The sequence below is a fragment of the Xiphophorus maculatus genome, chromosome 8, assembly GCF_002775205.1.
Source record: "Xiphophorus maculatus strain JP 163 A chromosome 8, X_maculatus-5.0-male, whole genome shotgun sequence".
NCBI classification, from domain to species: Eukaryota; Metazoa; Chordata; class Actinopteri; order Cyprinodontiformes; family Poeciliidae; genus Xiphophorus; species Xiphophorus maculatus.
In genome coordinates, this window is record NC_036450.1 from 21,214,821 (window position 1) to 21,236,171 (window position 21,351).

General features: G+C 41.3%; 1 protein-coding gene across 1 annotated transcript; it reads left to right on the forward strand.

The window, feature by feature from the left end:
* Positions 1-1,459: 1,459 nt before the first annotated feature.
* Positions 1,460-16,269, forward strand: enc1 (ectodermal-neural cortex 1). The gene is made up of 3 exons (XM_005797923.2): positions 1,460-1,751; positions 7,390-9,205; positions 13,431-16,269. The coding sequence occupies exon 2, from the start codon at positions 7,396-7,398 to the stop codon at positions 9,169-9,171; it is 1,776 nt and encodes a 591-aa protein (XP_005797980.1). The 5' UTR covers positions 1,460-1,751; positions 7,390-7,395; the 3' UTR covers positions 9,172-9,205; positions 13,431-16,269.
* Positions 16,270-21,351: the final 5,082 nt, after the last annotated feature.

Sequence of the window (21,351 nt, forward strand, 5' to 3'; positions counted from 1 at the left end):
TTTTCCTAACTTATGATTAAGTCTATGCATTATTATTGAAATAACAGTCATAAGTAGCATTAATCAGGTAGTAATAATCATTGAATTATCTTCGAAGAATTGAGTATATTTATTGTCTTTCTTCTTTAAATGAAAGCAATTAGATGATGTTACGCATTTTTCATATGTGTTCTGGAGCAAACACCGTTTGAAACTGGTATTTTCTTTACTCGAGATTAGGTTACCATGGTGAGCTGCTTTTAGTTTCAAACTCTAACCATTTTCTCCACTAAAATGGGATGAATTGGATCTAAAAAAAGTGAGATATTTAATTTAATTACTTTCTGTTTCTTGTTGCTGTCACCTTGTGAGACAACCTCCCCGTCCCATCTCTGTGCATGCGAGCCCCTCTTTCCCTCTTTGTCTCTCTCTTCTCTCCGTTTCGTGCGCTGAGACGGAAGAGCTGATCCTCCCCGCCACTCGTGTATGGCAAGCCAGTTTTAGATTTACCAGTTGGCGCTGGCAATGGAGCAGGCGTCAACAAACCAATTATTTCGGTAAAAGTAAATGTTTCGGGTATTCATAGCACTCTTCGTATTCACAACTAACCTTTTTGATAACAACATTGTCGTCGTGGATTACTTTGATCCATTCTGGTTATAATTTTGAGTAGGTGAACATTTTTTTTATTGATCTCTCAAATATGAAGATGTATAATAAGTTGAAATTACTTGAAATTAGAAAAGTATTAAATAAGATGTCAACTAATTTCTTTGTTAATATCCATAAATGCAACCACTATTCTAATTATTGATTTCTAAAAGTGCTTTTTAACTACCAAACTCCATTCTTTAGACAAACAGACAACAAAGTGAGTAAAAAAAAAAAATCATATTAATGATTATGTAACGGGTTGTTTTCTCACACACAGTTACAAACACATAACGATCCCAAACAAGATCTCGTTCGAGGTTTAAGTTAATTTATCAAGGACGACATTAAAAGCTTTCTGAATTTATAAATTAGTAATATGAGATAACTTATACAAGAAACAACTTGAAATACATTCCTGTTTTAACATTATACAGCATATACATTTTTGGAGATTCGTGAACATCATCTAGGATAACAACATATTGCGATTCGATTTAAAAGGCCCAGCGAGGATCAATTGAAAGCAGTTCTTGTAGGTCAAAGGTCATATTTGATATGTTGCAGCCCAACACACTAATAGGACTGGAGTTGTAGATACGTTCAAACTTCTTTCTTTTATTTTTTTTATTTGTAGTAACGTAACGCTGTAACGTAACAAGGGGTTATCTTTAGTAAGAGTGTTATTTTTTGAAAAATGGTAACTGTGTTATCGCTCTCTATAACCTGGCAAGAAACAGACGCGGTTCTTCGATTAAATACGAAGGCGACCTGCCACACACACCCTGGTCCCCTCGCAGTAAAACACACCCACTGATTTCAGTGGAAGAGCAGGCGGAGGGGCGACGACGAGCAGCGGAGCAGAGCTGGAGCTGGAGGAACGCCTCCAAACAGCGTCTCCTCTTATTATTCACCTCTTCTCCGCCGCACACAACCAGACCCAACGAGCAGTCCGCGTATTTAGCGAGAGCGCGGCTCTTCTCGCGACCTATTTGCTCGGAGATAACCAAAGGAGCTGCACTCCGCGCGAGCGCACAAGACTTTGCATCGTGGCTCTCTCACGAGCGGCATGCTCGAGCGACCCGTCGGGCGCGACTGAAGTCCTTCTTTCACCCAAAGAGGTAAAAACAACGAACAATTTCTCCACATACGCGCTTTATCCCCCCCCCCCCCCTCCCACTGACTTACGAATTTAAAGTTGCACAGTGAAAGGGGAGCGGTCCGGGTCGAGCGCATCAGGGTTAGTGGAAGCGAATTGTGGACATTGTCATTATGTCAATATTGCTTTTATTGTTTGCATTTTGCGTTTCCCTTTTTCCCCACTCTGGATTTCTTCCTCTTTGCTGGCGGCGTAAGGTGTTTTACGCTCCCTTGTCATTTTTCTTTATATATATATATATATATATATATATATATATATATATATATATATATATATATATATATATATATATATGCAGCCAATGACTCTGAGTCTGTTTGAGGGTCTTTAGATTGTTCCCTGCTGCCACTGCACGTCTGCGGTCTTTGTTGTGCGTCTCGGCAGATGCTCGGAGCTAAGTCCACATAAGCCTGGTGTTTACTTTTGAAGTTGTCTCCCTCCCCATCCCTCTCTCTTCCCGTGTCCATGGTTGACTGTGAGCACCTGGCAATGATTTCCACCAGACTGCAGCCAGACCTTTTTCTCTCTCTCTCTCTCTCTTCCTATTTCCCATTCTTGTATTTCTTTCTGCATGTGGCACATAGTCTGGCTGTGCGTCTGTTGGATCTGGTTTCTTTTGAAAAGGATGAGGATGGCATTTTGCCTCCCATCCCTCTCATAGCCCAGCGAGCTACGAATCCTGGAAATGTGTGTTATGTTCAATTTAAAAGGGGGGAAAAAAACAATAGAAAACAGGGTAAAAAAAAAAGCTCATCAAAACTCCTGGGTATTGAAAAGAATGCATTCTGGATGCGGAATCTCACATTTTAAAGCGTGAACAATAATAACGTGCCACAGCAAATACATGTAAGCAGAGCAAATCCTGTAAAGGTCGACATAAATCTTCATCTGGTAATGACCTCAAACTTTTATGTATTTCAGCAAGATATTATGGTGATGCATCAGGACAGTGTAGCACGTGGTTTTTACAATATTTTTTTCCAATTATCCATAAAGTTTGCCTTTTATTTGTACGCACCCCCTTTGAAAAATGAAAATACTGTCAACATTCACAGTTTTCCCTGTATCTACTGAAGAAAAGCATCCCCACAGCATGATACTGCCACCACTGCTATGGTTCACGGTGCGGACAGTTTGCGTGGGGCTAAATTTCTACGGTCAGCAGTGTTGCGCCTACGAATCACTTTTCATGGTCCGCAGATCGTTTGATCTAAAACACGTCCTCCGGATATCACACAGCAGTGGATGTCATGTATAGAGATTACAGTAGGAATGTTAAAACAAGAACATTTTGAAATTCTTAAACTCAAACAAGCAAACATTTGGACAGCAGATTAGATTGCTAGCATTTCTGAGGAAAAAGGCCATGTCGCATTTTGTCGTGAAGATGTTATAAAGTTTTAAGCCGCGACAAGGTCAGCTCCTAGAGAAATTTACTGCGCAGTGGAAATTAAAAGCGAGATACTGATTCTAAAGGTTATATAGTCAAAATGCCATGATGCTGACATTTAGATTTTATCACTGCGTCTGTTTGGGTTTATTAGTGATGCAGATTCTCAGTTGGCTTTGTTTTTTTCCCCCCACTTTCAGTGTGATCACTAGCTCTACTTTCATTTCACATGTGCTATATTGGGGGCATATAAAGCTAAATATCTCTGCTATACTAGAAAAAAGACACATCAAGGATAACGTTAAAGAAAATTTAAATATGCTCAGATGAGACATACATATATGTAAAATTAAGTATATTAAAGTTTATGTCAAGTCATTTTTATTTGCATAGTACATTTCAGCCGCAAGGCAATTCAGAGTGCTTTAGATGATAAAAACATATCACAATAAATTACCCCTGATCATCCCAAAGAAGCCCTTTGTGGTATAAATAAGGAAAATTATAAAATATAGCAGAACATGCTCAGAAATGGAAAACGTAGCCATAAAAAGATGCATAAAGTGTATCGAAGAGATTAAAAATGACAAGGAAACAAACCTATTTTTCATAACAAAGGCACCAATTTAAAGCAGATTAAAAAAAATCATGAAAACACGATCACAGTTGCATGAAGAGTGATCGTAATAGGACAGAAAAACATAAAAACACAAACACAAATTAATGCTTGCACTGGGACTGAAAAGATGAACAAAATAATAAGAAAATAAGAAAAATAGAAGCTGACCAAAGTGACAGCTTCTATGACTAGATAGGAGAAAAATATATAATCTACCGCAGAATGACTGGTATAGTTTAAGATGTTCATACTGGAATATTTTACCTTTATCGTCATTGCGCATGATCATCATTGTTCAGTTAATCATATGAGCTGCAGCTGTGTTCCTACTGAAGTCGTTTCTCTGCCTGTCTGCTTCTATGCTTCTGACATGAACTACGGATGGCCGTATTTATTAAAATGCTAATTAACAGCATAAGCAGAACCTCTCTAATTAAGTCCCGGACTTATTAGGTTCACTTACTCAAATCAAGCTACTTACAACTTCCAATTAGAGAAGCAGAGGCAGAGTGTGTACATGTAGGCGTGCAGGCGTGTGTGTGTGTGTACGTGAGTCTGTATGTAGGAGGTGGCACCTGCAGTTGAGAGATCAGGCGAGGATATTCCAATCATCGCTGATTCCAGGAGATGACGTGTGCCCCGGTCATGTCTCTGCTGGAATGCAATAAAGCCTGTTGAGCGAAGTTAGCAGTTGGTTTTATGTATTATAAACTGCTGACAAATAATGCTGGTGCTCCCTGTGCACACACACACAAACACACACCAAAGCGAGTCGGTTTACCACGCCGTTGGGAAGGCTACCCTAATTTGGTTTCGCAAGTCGTTTGAGTTCAGCATGAAACCAAAGGTTTGTTAGGTAAATCGACCCGATGAAAATCACGACGCAAGCGTGTGAGGCCAGCACACGACCGTGATCTGAAAGGTTCAGAAAGTGCTTCACGCATTAATGAAAAGAGCGACAGGGGGAATATAAAGAAACTGACGAACTGCGGCCAAGGAAGAACGCTTGCAGCCAAACGCTAAGAATTACTTCTTTGTGCGTCATGAACATCAAAGCTGGAGTTCAAAGCGATTCCTTCAGAATTCAGAGACCTAAAAGCCAAAGGTAGAAGTGACAGTGCTCTTCACAAATCCTCTCCGCTCTTGCATTTGCACCTACAGGCTTCACACTTGATTTCCCTCCTCACAAGACTGCTTTCTGAGGATTCTTAAGCGCATGATGAAACTTATGGAAATTGGAAACTGTCCCCTCGCCTCTCTGTACTTCAGTTCAGGAGGAATCTCTTTTGACAAACGAGGTCTTTTGAACTCAAATTTAATGTGAATGTAAAATCCCTCACCACCTACAGGTTTGTAAAACATCTGCCCTCTGACAGAACTTAAAGGGATAGTTCAGGATTTTTCCTATCCAGAATCTGTTAGAAAATGCTATAAACAGTAAAATATTAGACATTACAAAGGTTTGCCTGTTAGCATCTTCATTTAGTGTAAATCCAGTTTAGCTGGTCCTGGAGGCTAAAGCTAGCTGCAAGGTGGAAAGGAGCCAAAATTAAAGCAGATATTTGCCACATTTATTAAGCTCCAATCTCAAAAAGCCATAGTAAACTATACAAACACAGTTTTATCTTCATGATTGCACTGTCTTTCACAAAATAGAATGATTGTTTTCAAGACAAATGAAGGTACTGTAGGTTTTGGTTCACCACCAATAGTCTTCCGGCATGAAACGTGCAAGTATTTTGGTCGGAGTAAAGCCAACTGTTGCACATATGTCCATTCATACCCACCAGCATTACATTCTATGCCCCTCTAATTAAAGATTTTTTGTTAGTTTTTAATATTTTATCACCTTTTTATCTCAATAATTCATTAAAATTCTTAATTAACACGAAAGGGGGGAAAAAAACTTGTAGGTATAAAATGGGGGAACATGTTGGCACAGGGTTGAACCTGGAGAACTTCAGTCGAACATCCGTGTCATTACTTTGATGTTTCATTCTCAGTAAACGTTTCACTTAGGAAGATTTTTGGTGGCACACTACCTCCGACATCCATTTCTTGTGTAAATAATAATTTACTTTGGTGTAAACAACTGTCATTGCAAGTAGCACTATGGTTTAAAGGCTCATAGAAATGTATCACCTTCCATAACCTTATCAATAATTGGCATGTTTTGAGATGGTAGAAGGGCTTTCACATACTAGCCATTAGCTTTGTAGCTTGCAGGACCAACAAATATGGATTTATTCCATATCTATGCCAGGAGAGATAGTAACTGCTTATAAACCTTCAACAGAACCTCATTTCAAAAATCCCGAATCATTCCTTTAACTCTTTATTTACATGTGATGGACTACACCTGTAACTGAACAAGGAAACATATCAAAATAGTCATACCGCTGGTTAACATGTAAATACTGTCATATTAAAAAAAAGGCTCTATGTTTAAATAGAAAACATCCTTATTGTTAGCGTATGACTGATGCAAAGTGAAGAATTCTTATGTCATCTTAATACGTTAAAAAATAACAACCAATATTTGGCTCAGTAAAATAGAATTTTTCAAAAAGGGTTCAGAGGACATTCCCATTTTCAGCCAAGTAAACAGCAAACTGGAGCGCAGAGGGAGAAATGCATCATGCCTCACAGGTGTTTAGAAAAGGTTTTCATGGATGTTTGTTAGGGCCTTTTGCCTTCAATGTTTGGAATCCTTGGAATTCCCGGTGACTGGAAGGTTGGGAGCCGACCGCGCACTGCAGCCGCTTGCTGCCAATAAGGAAACAACAAGCAAGCTGGATCTACTTGAAGCTTGGAAAGGGCGATTTTAGAGCTTATGTATTACATGTAATAGTGCGAGATTGTGTGGAATTTATTGAGGAGTGTGGATTTTAGGGCAGACACAGAATGTGGATGTTTTTTTTAAAATGTGGATTTACAAGCTCACACGGGGACTTGGTTGCAATACAGAGAGACCACAAGGCAGGAGGCAGTTGCCATTGCTAAATAATTGGAGGGAATGAAAGCGTGCTGTGAGTGAAGGTGATCACAATGAAGATGCAAACTCGCATGTTTCTTTGAAAAACAAACTGTTGCATGTTTTAAAGTTTTCTCTTAAGAAATGTTCAGAGATAAAGGTCTAATATTTTCTAAAGGATACAGTTGCTATGTCCTTGGCCAAGGACACACTGTGTACATGGTGCAGTCTCTATCACTACTGTTTTCCTGATAGAGCTTTGTTTTCCCTTTTCCACAAAGTGCATGTTTTCTCATCCTTTTGTGGACACTAGCACTGAACGATTCAATATTGCCACATCAATCTCCCAGTGTTTGCATGTGCAGCATTCGTTGCTGAGAATTAAATTCTTGAGGCAAATTGGGCCTATTTTACTAGCTGATTAATCTGTTTTTATGACTACATATGAAGATCTAGTAACATTTTTCCTACGTTTATAGCTACGAGAAATATAAATACATTATTTAAAAGATTAAGACTTGCCTAAAATGTATTACAGTAAAAGAGAATGTGTTTTATATCTGTTTGTATAGATTTTAAATATGTTGCATTCATTTGTTTCTTTTTTTTTTCAGGATTCAATGAAAATGTCAGTGTGCGTCCATGAGAACCGGAAATCCCGAGCCAGCACCGGCTCCATGAACATCTACCTTTTCCACAAATCCTCCTATGCTGACAGTGTCCTTATGCACCTCAACTCTCTACGGCAGCAGAGGCTCTTTACAGACGTCCTCCTCCACGCGGGCAGCCGTTCCTTCCCCTGCCACCGCGCCGTGCTGGCCGCCTGCAGCCGCTACTTCGAGGCCATGTTCAGTGGCGGTCTGAGGGAGAGTCAGGCCAGCGAGGTCGACTTCCGAGACTCGATCCACCCGGAGGTTTTAGAGCTGCTGCTTGACTACGCATACTCATCACGGGTGGTGATCAACGAGGAGAATGCAGAGTCGCTGCTGGAGGCTGGGGACATGTTGGAGTTTCAGGACATCCGTGATGCCTGCGCCGAATTCCTGGAGAGAAACCTTCATCCGTCCAACTGTCTTGGCATGCTGTTGCTGTCTGACGCCCACCAGTGTACGAAGCTGTCAGAGCTCTCCTGGGGCATGTGTTTAAGCAACTTCCCTGCCATTTGCAAGACAGAGGACTTTCTCCAATTGCCCAAAGATATGGTAGTGCAGCTTTTGTCACACGAGGAGCTGGAGACAGAAGATGAGAGACTGGTTTATGAAGCTGCCCTTAATTGGATTAACTATGACCTAGAAAAGAGGCACTGCTTCCTCCCAGAGCTTCTGAGAACGGTTCGTCTCGCCTTACTGCCTGCCATCTTTCTAATGGAAAATGTTTCAACAGAAGAGCTGATTAATGATCAGGCCAAAAGCAAAGAACTGGTTGATGAAGCTATTCGCTGCAAGCTTAAGATCCTCCAGAATGATGGCGTGGTCAACAGCCCGTGTGCTCGACCTAGAAAAACCAGCCATGCCCTTTTCCTGCTTGGCGGACAGACATTCATGTGTGACAAATTGTACCTGGTAGACCAGAAAGCCAAAGAGATAATCCCGAAGGCTGACATCCCCAGTCCCAGGAAGGAGTTCAGTGCCTGTGCCATTGGCTGTAAGGTTTACATCACAGGCGGGAGAGGATCAGAGAACGGCGTTTCCAAAGACGTATGGGTCTACGACACTGTGCATGAGGAATGGTCCAAAGCAGCACCTATGCTCATCGCCAGGTTTGGCCATGGCTCCGCGGAGCTGAAACACTGCCTATATGTTGTTGGAGGACACACCGCGGCAACGGGCTGTCTCCCGGCCTCTCCGTCCGTGTCCCTCAAACAAGTGGAACAGTTTGACCCAGTGGCAAACAAGTGGACCATGGTGGCACCTCTCAGAGAGGGTGTGAGCAATGCGGCAGTGGTCAGTGTGAAACTCAAGTTGTTTGCCTTCGGCGGAACCAGCGTCACCCACGACAAACTGCCCAAGGTGCAGTGCTACGATCCGCAGGAAAACCGATGGACTGTGCCAGCATCCTGCCCGCAGCCGTGGCGATACACTGCCGCTGCCGTGCTGGGGAACCAAATATTTGTCATGGGCGGGGATACCGAATTCTCAGCCTGCTCGGCTTACAAGTTCAGCAGCGAGAACTACCAGTGGACTAAAGTGGGGGACGTAACGGCCAAGCGAATGAGCTGCCAGGCTGTGGCTTCGGGAAACAAACTGTACGTGGTGGGCGGGTACTTTGGTACACAGCGGTGTAAAACTCTGGACTGCTACGACCCCACACTCGATGCATGGAACAGCATCACAACTGTTCCGTACTCGCTCATTCCTACTGCCTTTGTCAGCACCTGGAAACATCTACCAGCGTGAATCCTGAACCGTTGACCTGTACCTTCTCCATTAGGTAAGAGCAGTGTCTTAAACTCTCTACTAAGTATTTTAACCCACTGAGATCTAATTTAGGATCCCTAGACCAGTGGTCCCCAACCTTTTTATCATCGCGGACTGGTCAAAGCTTGGGAATTTTAATGTGGCCCGGGTGGGACGGGTGAGGAGGAGGTCACATAACATAATTTAAAATTTTTTGCCCCGATTTTCCCCTAATGACAATCTTCGAACGTTCCGAGTTCTAAGATTGTCGCTTGTGATAATCGTACAATTATCCTGTCTGTGTGGTGTGTTACTTGGAACGTCGGTCCGCTCCCATCTAAAATTGGGCATATTCAACATGTTTGATTGTCTTGGCATCAGAAAGGGCAGTGACATAAGAACGGAGGGAATCTCGCACTGCTGACATGGCGAAACTGAGAGTCTAGTGCGTTGGTTTAGTGCATATTGCAGCAAATAGAGCGGCTGCTCCCGCAGTCTTTTATCCAAAGTTTTTTCTTTTTGTTACGTCTCTTATCATTTAAAATGAGTCCACAAACTATCACTACTGCTTCTACATCGTCGGACATGTTTGTTACTCTAAATTCACGTATGGTATGTTGGGGGTTTTTCTGGATTTTCCTCTGGAATTGGTTCGTGTGTGGTGTGTTGCTCCTGCCGTGTGGCTGGACTCACGAACCGATCGAACCTGTTGGACTTTTATCGGCTCTGTGGTCACTGAGGTTTGGAAAACCAGACCTGAAACTCACAAGCTCCACTCCTCTCCTCTCGTCTCGACCACCGCCCTAACGCTCTGACTCTGGTCGCTATGGTAACGTTTACATATCCCTTCAAAATAAGATACAGATGCCCCACAAAAACGAACATTTTACTTTCGTGAAAATTTTAACTCATGATAACGACAAATTAATGGGAGCCTAGAGCTTGTTTCTCTGCAACAAGACGATCCCATCTGGGAGTGAAGGGAAACAATAACTCCTGAAGTGATGCACAGATTCATGATGATTCATGGTCTCTAAGTAGCAAAGCAGTTTGAAGCTTCATTCCCTCATTAACATCCGGTCACCATATCATGCAGAGCTTGGAATGTGGGAATCACCTACCGGGATAAATCCATTATCCTGTCTCTTCTCTGGGCCTTTTTCCCTTCATAAAGAAACTTTCCAAAGACATTTGTTTACTCATTGCTGATTTTGCTACTTGTTGACTCAATGTTGGCGCGCAAGACCTAACCGAGAGAATCCAGTTAAAGAATTTTCAAAATAAAAGCTCCTCCAGACTCACATAATACATAAAACGGAAATATTTAATTATTTCTTGTGCGGCCCGGTACCAATTGGTCCACGGACTGGTACCAGTCCTCGGCCCGGGGCTTGGGGACCACTGCCCTAGACAACCAGTAAGTTTAATTAATACTAACAAGAGTTACAATAAGAAAGGGCCTTTCAATTGTCATGTTCCAAAATGTTGAGTTGATGCCAATGCTTTAGGTTGGATCTTTTTTCTTGTGCCTGTTTCAGAATGTGCAGGAGGCTGGGGTTGTGTTAGTAAAACAAGATCAAGAGTAAAGTTGGTAGACCTGTTAAGTGCTTCGGTGCTTCAGTTAAGTGAGGTATGTGACTGTTTGGAAAGGCCGAAGGACAGAAAGGGTAACTGAAAGAGAATTGGAAACCTTTATAGCTCCCGTGGGGGGGAAACTCTCAGAAGAAAAAAGGATTCGCAAATTAGCTGTACCACACATCACCGAGCTTCAAAACCCTGCTGTCACTAATCCAATCTCAGTTCCCTCACACCACTCCAGGCCCCGCACCTTTGATGTGGGCGGCAGGGCTGTGGTCTTTACATTGCAAAAAAGGGAGGAAGCTTGCAACTCGCGTCGGAAGCCGTTTATCATCAGCTACAAGGTGACAAGGAAGAAGCGACAGCAGGGGAAGTGAGGAAGGGGAGCTGGGAAGCTTGCAGGCGTAAACCCCATCCTTCACAACTCAATCACACGCACATCATCTTTGATAGTAGTCATTTTACTCTGAAGATTTACCATTTTGTCTGCTCTTTTGATGACCTCATTCTAACCCAACACTCCTGCTCTGACGATAAGCAGGCCAGACATATGTGGAGCATGGGTAGTGAGCTCAGATTCCTCCTCTTTATGTTTGCACAATTCCCAGACCAATGCCCCCACACAGTAAGAAGCTGTGCAAGCAATTCTTCTTCATATTTTCTTAATTTTTTCTAATGTCCTGACAGGCCTCGGCCCCTGAGAGTTAAACAAGAAGAAAGTGGAGAGACTCCTCATTCTTGTAGCTCTGCGCGTCTTCCCTCTGATAATGTTAGGAGACAGCTCAGAACAGCTCTGCCGCTCCTGCGTTGTAATGTTCCCTCCCTTCTTGAGATGAAACATTTTCTAGAACTCATTATCCCCCCTTATTTTGAGCGATTCGTCTCGAAAAGGGACAGATGAGACGGGAGGTTTAAGCTAACTGCACGCCAGAGCAACACAGCATCCAGCGAAGTGAAAGATCCTGCTGCTAATTTCATTGAGAACTAGTTTCTCAGTGCGCTTGCCTGTCATGGCAACTGACAAAGTCCGCTCACTGAACATGGTGAATAGAAGAAATGAGGAGGAATGGAAAAGAAGGCCGTGTGCTTAGGAATGAAAGGAAAAAGGAAGTATGTTTGGACCTCACAGAAGGAGATTGTAGGAGATAGATTTTTCCCAGGAGAACAATAACGAACTGTGTGAGAGTTTCTCCTTTCTAGATTTGTCTCTTAGAAATCGTGTAGTGGGGACAGATGGCATCATGAAATCCAGGAAAATAATAATGTTCTACTACCTTATATAACTGGGGACAGGGCAAATAAATAAAATGAATGCTCATTATAAAAAAACAAACTATGACACATGTTGTTAGGTGAAGGTAGGGTATAAACTGGCTGCCAATATCAATCTGTGGTTACGATTTCTACAGAAAGTACTCTGAAGCTGAAAAAGTCAGAAGTTTCTCTCCAACCCCAGCCTATAAATCCAACATGGCTACTGCATGTAGTAATAGCTGCTGTTATAAATTGTTTTTAGCTCAGTTTGCATCTTTCACACACATAGTACCGGACATTTGACTACAGAAGAATTGGAAATAGCCACCAGCACTTGTTCTTGGTTCACTGTTGTCAGCTTGAGTTTATAGTTATTAACTGCACTTCTTAGTAATTCCTCTTGGAAATAAAAATCAATTTGCTTGAACAACTTTTTGGCTGTTAATTAGTATTTTACTTATCTTATAGATGAGTGACATCAGAAAATGGTTTGAAGACCATTAAACAAAACCTAAGTACCACCAGTAAGAGTTGTACCACAATTTGAAATGATGGAAAAGTTTGGTGGTTTAAAGGTTAAGAAAACAGTGTTCAGATAAACATCACACCTTCTTTGCCAAGACTTAAGTTGTTTTAAAATGTTAGAAATCCATTTTGCTCATGGCCTTGTTTTTTGACTATGTGGCATCCCAACTTTTTCTTTCCGTTTATCCAAGACGTGCAGGTGAAATTAGTTCTTTACGTCCTTCCATAGCTATTGTTTAGTCACGTTTTAAGCTAAGGAAATGTTACATATAACATACTCAGTCAATGTTAATTTATATTTTTTAAGCACCAGTATTAGAGAGATTTATACAAATACATTTTAGCCACGTTAGCCATCAAGATTTTAGCCATATGAGCTGTCAAGATAAGGCACATAATTAATAAATTCATTAAAAATGAAAAGAGCAAAATGAAACTAACGGTAAAACACAGTTAGTGTGAAGTGATGTTGGCTTGGGAGGAGATGAGGAGCTGGATGCCAGCCAGACTATTCACAGGAAACAGAGTTGGTGGAAGTTTGGCAGAAAATAATGCTAGACACACCACAATGAATTGTAATGCAACATGCACTGAAATTAATCACTTCCCTTGGGTTTTATCTCCTGTAAAACCATAGTGAACATCAAGGCTGCTGTTTCTCTCAACTGTTGTAGATCACAGGATGCGAATAAAAGACACTTTCTGTGTCTCGCAGCGTAAATTAAGATACTCTTTGCCCCCTGTTACAGCCCCTGTTCCTCCACTGCAATTCTTTGAAAAGACATATTTTTCAGGTCATCTGTGAATCTGATCCTTTTACTTTTTGTGGCTTTTATTATACTTTCCCTCCACCTCATTCGTTTTGTTGGCCTGTTTAACGAGTCTTTCTTCTCTCTCCTCAGATCTCCCCGGTTTCGCGTCATCCGCCGGTCTCCTGACCACGAAGAAGCACACATTCTCTTTCTCCAAAAGGAGACGCCAAGCAGCGATGTACAGATGCCCCGCATTCATCTTGGTGTTGCAAAAAATGTAAAAAAGAAGGGGAAAAAAGAGAGAGAAGAAGATAAACAAAAAAGACAAACACGCAGGCGCAGAGAACCCAAAGGTGGGCCGTTGTCGAGGAAGGCGGACATCTTGCTCCGAGACACCGAACTGACCGACGCTTGCTCTGCGAGGCACAGACTCTGACCCTGTGTGCACATTGTGCTTTCATGCTGCCATATGAGTGCTGCAAACATATCATGAAAAGCTGCATTCTTCATATGTAGTCATAACAGGCTTGTGACGATCTGTGAAGTTTTCTCTGTGACAAAAAAATTATAGATATACACACACATATATATATATATATATATACATAGCATGATAAATGCTTCGGTCTGACTGAAAAAGAACAAAATTAATAGATTTTGACTGAATATCTGTTTCATACAAGGAAAAATGAAGGAGCAAATCTTCCCCGTTTTTGATTTTTTTTTTGTTGTTGTTTTCGAACTGTTAACAGCTTCTAATTTATGCTTCAGACCCAGAATAAAAAAGAACATTTCAACATTTCTCTTACAAAAACTTTCCTGTCGCTGCCACTCATGAGGCAGATCGATGGGATTTGCGTGTGCCTGGAGGTCGCCCGTGTTTGGATTCTGCAGCTCAGCGGCGACGCCGTAAAACATCGTTCGCTTTGCTTGCTGATTCACCGCCGAAGCCCTTTTTCGAGCATGTTCTCTCACAGTGGTTCAGTGAAAACTGGCATGTACTCTTCACAAAGTCTTGTCACCTTAACACAAAAAGCTGAATTTATTATCCTTTTTCGAAAAAAAAAATCAGTTTCTTCTTGAACTTGCTGCAGTGTAGTCTTAATTTATATGGTACTGGTAACTGTGTCATGTTAATATGTTTAATCCTGCTTATTTCTGTTCTGCCTGCATTCAGATGTGAATGTACGTTTGGGTTATGTCGTGCATGGCCAAGTGTTGTGTTTGATTTGGTCTCAGTGAGCTGCCTTTTGCACACTTCAGTCTTTGCCAGGAGAAACTTGCTTTTTTCAAGACGTAACTTCGCTGTTCACTTCTTTTCAAGTGGCTTAAAAAGAAAGAGACTTAAATCATAGAAAGAGTTTCTTACTGTAATATGGGGCATTCACTAGGGAATATGCTGGAAACTGGGATCAACTTCCAACATGAGAAGGTTTTGCTCAGAAAACCGCAAAAACAAAAAAATAGAATCAATTTTTTTTCCCCTGTCTTTGTTTTAAAGGCCCTTTAATAAAATGCCAGCGTATCATACGCACCACCTGCAGAGCACGGTGAAGGTCAGCTTGGCTCGAAAAGGCTAATACCCACCTCCACCTATACCTGCTAAAACAAAGACAAATTTGGCAGTTTTGAATTTTTTTCCCTCGTCTGTCGAAATGTTAAAATTATCACTTGAAAGACGCAATTGGCGTCTCTGCTAAGCAGCGGTCTGCAGGCTAGCCTCCTGCCCTTCAGTTGCAGGGAAAACAGTGATTTTTATGTATTTAACGTACACTTTTCAACGAGTCCACGAGAATCTGCATATCAGTAAATTAAGATTATAGACAACATTCTTATTCTTTAATCAGGTTGTTTAGCAGCACTTGCTAACGTTGCTATTCCTTTATATATCAAAGCAACTAGATAATCTGACACCTTTTTTTTGGAAATTGTGGGTAGAAGCTCGTACCAGCACAAATCTAGACCAATACAAGGCGAAGTTGAAAAAAACAAAACAAAAACCCAACCTTCATATTCTTGCTAATAATAAAAGCCCAGAAGAAAAGATGGGATGGCACGATGACAGATTGACCTCGACATGGTTAAGAATTTGGCAGTGTTTGCAGCTGTCCCGAGGACAGCAGAGGCTGTGTGACACGTGCCAACTTGGCTCCCTGAGCGTGAACCCGCGGTCCCGTTGGCTGTTTGAGTTTGCCTCTGAATGCTGTGTAACGTTAAGGGCGGACACCACAGTGCTTTTCACTATTAAAAAACAACAACAAACATTCAGTGAAGCAAGTTTCTGCAAACCAAAAAAATAAAAATAAACAGCAGCAACAAAAGTCTTAACATATCCGCTAACACCTTCTCAATGTTTTTGTCTGTCTAGGTGACCTAAACATGTTGCACTTGCATTGTCAAATTCATTCACATTGTAAAAGGTTCTGTCTTGGTGGAATTGGTATATTTTGTTTCAGATCTTCTTCCTTTAAGACCCCCACACATCCCACTGTCCATTCACATCTTGTGGAAATCAGCCCCCTGTAAAGTGCCGCTCAGCCCTCCTTCGGCCATTCAGAAAAATCCTCCTATTGTGAATTTGAAGACTTGGATGGGGGCCTTTGTGGCTCTGCAACGTCGACCACATCCAACTGCTGAATTAAGAGACTCCGACCCAACCAATCAGATAGACATTTCTTTCCCCCCCACCACACACAATTCTCCCTGGCAACAGCGAGCAATGAATTCAATTTGCACCTAATTGCTGAGCGGCATTTCCATCGATGTATTTATTTATTTTTCCTCTCATCTTCTTGAACTTTCACAAAAAGACGCAAACGAGACGGGACGATTCTGTCGGCGTGCATCGGATTTCTCTTATTTGATCAAGTAAAAGCTTCATTTCTTTTTTTTACGGTGTTATTTTTGTTATATTTGATTCTTTTTTTTTTTTTCACAATGTGAAATTCATGGCTAATAAACATAAAGAGTTTTTTCCTCTTGACTGTAACATTCCGCCTGGGTTTCTTCATTACGGAGGCGATTTGTCTGTCTGCGCGTGTTAATGTCACCGCGCCGATTTAGCGGGCGAAAGCAGCTTCCAACTCGCTCATTGCCGCATGTCTCGCATATTTAGGCAGCTTTCAAATGAGCCGAAGTGTCTTGAGGTATTTAGGGCACTATATCATGCGTACAGGTTCTGTTCCACCAAAAAGGGAGGGATGGAAATAGTCTTATCTATGCCTCTGGCTTGCTTCCCCTGCACAAGGACGGGTGAAAAACAGCCAGATACTTTCCCTTTCTCTGTCAAGTCACCTTGGCAACGGCAACCTTTATCTGCAAGGAGGTGGGGGGGTTGAGGACGACATGAAATCTTAAAAAGCACCTCTCCTTCCGCTCCCTCACCCCCTCCAATGGAAAGCCTTCCCTATCAGTGTAACGCATTTTAAGGCATGGAGTCTGCGTCTCTAGCAGGTCCACCATCATCCTGCTAGTTAGTGAGCGACTTCAGAGCACAGCGCCACTTGCCACATGTAGAGGAGCCAGTTCGCCTGTTGACATTCCTCGCCAGGACTCGGACTCCTGACCGGCGAGACGTGTTCGAGAAGCACCAGTTTTACTCGTTCCTGACCCCCTAGAAAACAAGATCCACTTCTTTTTTTTTTTTTTTTTTTGCCGTCAGGAGTGTCGGCGGTTTGGGAAATCTGTTTTCGTTTCTGACAATCACAGTGCCTTTCGAGATGGCGCAATAAGCTGCTGAAATCCAAGCTTGGGCTATTTTAGTCCTGCTTTTCTCAACCACCGTGAGAGCCGGAGAGAATAAAAAAAAAACAAAGAAAGAGGGGGTTGACACTCAAGGTGAAATGTGGAAGGCTCTGTGTGTGGGAGGCCCCTCTCTCTGTAACTCTGTCTGATCCCACAGTCCCCCACCATTAATCAAGACAGGAAGTTGGACTTCCTGTCAGCCAGGAAGTAGGTCTTAAAACCCCGACAACCCCTTTCCACCCCCAACATTCAGAACACACTGACCCTTCAGCACTGTGGATCCTCCGGGCGCTCTTAGCTTATGCGGAGTTTGGCCGCACAGACTAAACTCTCAGTGTTTTGTGTGGGCAGCATGCATGTGTGGCCCGGAGTGATGAAAACAAAGTACCTTATAATGTCAATGTTGCTAGGCAACACAAGAAGTGGCCCTGACTCAGTCACACATGAAAACATTGGCAGCTTAAAACCCACCTTTGACGAACATTTAAACCCGGATGCTCTAATTTCTCGCAAATGGACGTAGATGTATTTTAATTTTCACCAAAGTGCTCAGAAGGACAACCATCCAGCATCACTGTTTTGGTGGAAATTGTATTTCTTTGTGGCAAAGCAGTTTGCTAACAGATGCAGCAGACGCAATTCACTCTGACTTGTTCATCGTGTTCTGTGTGAAAAATGTTTGTTTTTTTGTAATGGCAAAGGCAAAAGAAAAAAGAAAAAGGAAGGTAATGTCATAGTACAGAACAGAAAAGAGTAGAATAGAAATATCCTATATTGTCTGTGAAATGTGGGCGCACCAGCAGGCAAAATGGAAGCATGCAGATTCACATAAAAGTAAAAATCTAAGAAAAAAAAAATACAGTAATGAAATGTAAAGCGTTAAGAATACTGTTTAATTATTAAACATTCAGATTAAAAAAAAAAGTGAAACAGAGTTTAATAGTTTTCTAAACAGAAAAGAAAACAAAATATGATGTATTTGAGCATTAAAAAATACACAAATGAGAAAAAACTGCAAATAATCTAAAAGCTGCTGAGATTAAGGATCCGCAGTAACGCTACTTTGTGCAGCTAGGATGCAGCGGTCTGTCACTGAAGGAGCTCAGTGACAGACTGATAAATAACCACCGTCATGTTGTTTTCTGCCTGGGTTCTTCTGTCCCCCAACAACTGCGGTGGGACAGAGCTGGTTTTCCTCATGAGCTCGTCTAACCGCTTCCTCTGAGCTGTCGACAAACTGCTGCTTCACCGGAAAACTTACAGCCAGAGAGTCAAAGAAGCTATTCAGGATTGGTATCCAGGTGAACATACAGATGTAAGAGTCCACTACATATTGGTAACAAGGTTATTATAGTAAACAAAAACTAAGAAAATAACCGAAACTGAAATCAATTTTCCTAACTGAAGTAAATAAAAATGGTAACTAATGGAAACAAACTCTAACTGGAACTATAGTGTGCCTTTATAAAACTAAGACATACTGAAATTACAGACATAATATCCTTTGTTTTTGTGTTTATGAATCTATCTACCAGCCGTTCGAACTGTTGTAAAATTGAATTGTTTTTTGTCCTACCGCAAAAATAATTTCCGTCAACTGTTGGCAAATTATGCTAGTCTGCAAAATGGCGAGAGCAAAAGTTGAAAGAAAACGCCTGTCAGCTGTTATTCAACAATTATTGAAAACATTTTTTTGAAAATAGCATCTTCTGTTGAGTATTCATTACCTAGTCGTACACACAATTACAATACAATACTTTGACCTTTCTGAATTCTACAACTAAAATTCAACCAAAGCAGGAAAAATATGAAAACTACTACTATAAGTTATAAAAACTAAACTAAGACTAAAAACCATTTAACTAAGAACAACTAATAAAAACTAGCAAACACATTCTACGAACTAACTGAATTAGACAAACAAAAAGTCACAATGAAATAAAACTTAACTATGACAACAACAACAAAAAAACTATTATGACCCTGATTGGTTACAGTGCATTCTTCTCTTGAAATCCGAGTAGAATGTGTTTTTCCCGATATTGCGATATTCCAATTTTTCCCTCACCTTAACAGGAATTGAGAGAGTTTGTCGTTATTTCTTGACCATTTACAGGTTTTTAGTTCCTACAGCCTCACATTGCACTTCCAGATGTGGCAGTAAACAAACAGCCATGACCGAGGGGGAAGAGTAGTCACCTGGACGGCAGCTTCCCTTCGTCCAGATCCTGAAGCAATTCATACAGTTGGTGAAGGAAACTGTCTGAATGTGTAAGCAATGGCAATAAATAATCTAGCTGTGAAAATGTAGCTAATCTGTGCTTGGATTTAAAAAAAGTAACTACTTAGTCACTGCTTAGAGAACAAAGATGCGTGTCAAACTTTCTAATTAAGACAATTTTATTTCAGATTAGACAAGCTGTGGAACGAAAATAACAAAAAAGATTGAAGACTAACCCACAACGGCCGTGTAAGACGCCCGACACAAAATATAACCCTATTGTTTTAAGTTCACATCCGGAGTGCCAGTTGGCACGCTGCAATAGCCAACATGCACCGCAGGCTCTCTGGGTGTGTGTTCTCCTTTAGTTTATTATTATTTTGTAGTTTTTTTTGCCGTCACATCTCACCGCTGCCAATGAAAATGTCAAGGGGATCCACAAATGGGCTTACTCTATTCATGCTTATTTCCTACTCCAAACATGCAATCATTTAGTAAAAAAAAAAGAAAAGCTTTATGAGTGATTACATTTGCAAAGGAGTCACAAAGGAGATATTTTACACACTAAGATATTCAGACAACACTTCAGGATCATAATAGCATCCATGCAGTTTGAAGATTAAAGAGCGCCATCTGTGCAGGATGAGAGGTTTTATGGGTAATATTATGGGCTCCCAGCTCCAGGTCCTCAAGAGCCCCCGCCCCGCATGTTTTGGACGTGTCCCTGGCTTCAAGACGGGTGATTCAAAAAGAAAAAAAAAAAACACAAAAAAACCCTAATTACTTTCTCAGCATGTCACCAGGTTCTGAAGTGGCTCGCTAATGAGCCATTTATTTGATTCAGGTGTGTCGGAGCAGGGAAACACCTAAAGTATGCAGACATCGGCTCTGGAGGACCGGCTAACATAATTTAAAAAGCCCGTCAAGGACCTTGGAGGTTCTCGTGGGGAAGGAAGTTGAAATAAAATTTAATGAGGTAAGTGGTCGTAATGTGAGAAAGTATTAAAAAGGAGGGTATGAATACTTTTGCAAGGCACTGAAAGTGTCATTAAAAACATTTTTGTATGTCAGCCAGGGTCTAAAGACCATATAATGTTTACATAAAAAAATAGGGAACACATTTGTAAATGTTGTCATTTTTATTTTATGTTATATAAATATACAGATATAAATAAAGTATATATATATATATACTTCATTTTTGCTTGGTTGGCCCTAAACGTATTACATTTTAGTGAAAAGAAAACATAGTTTGCATGTTTTTTGCAACAAGTGGCCCTTGCAAGGACATCGCTGTTGATTTGGGGCCACTGCCAGCATATTTTACATCAGTTTCTTACTAAATTAGAGGTGTTGTAAAGTCCTGCTTCTATCATTTAAGCCGACCCCCCAACCCCCATGCAGTCAGCTCTTTAAACTGTAATCCAAGCTTTTATTTCACACCACTCGGATTACTGTAATGGACACTTTACGTTGGGGTGAGTCAGTCCTGTTTCGAAACACTGCTGCCTGTGTTTTTCACTCCTACTTGGGTTCTCGGCCCCTCTGGTTGGCCGAACAGCAGCTACTGCTAGCTGGGTCTAGGAGGAAGCTCAGGAAGCTTCTCCCTCATTGTAGAATAACCTACCCTTGCATATTTGAGAGGCTTCTTCACTGCCTGTATTTAAGCTTGTTTTTAACCTTTTGCTTTTGACTTCATGAGTCTTAGCTTCATTTGATTTTTAATTGATCTTGTGCCGTACTTTTACATTGTTTTCTTTTAGCATATGCTTTCAGTATGCCGTTATGAGGTGCATTTTGTTTCAGCCGTTTCACTTTACTAATAAAGTTAGTAAAGTCGATTTTGGCCAATAAAGTGGATTTTGATCGTGATGGAGGCAACACTTCAAGTCAAATACAAGCGATCTAAAGTCCTGCCAAACAATACCCAGACTCAGGTTTGGATTCACACCAGCCCCACTTGGTCCGCTTTAATAAAACTATAGTTAATTTGTCTACAAACTCTGTTTTGCTTTGGTAAAGCATGGATTTGCAATCGAACTCTGATGTTGACCAAAGAGCAAACTATTGTCTGCCTACAAACCTGTTTCGGTTCGATTAAAGTGA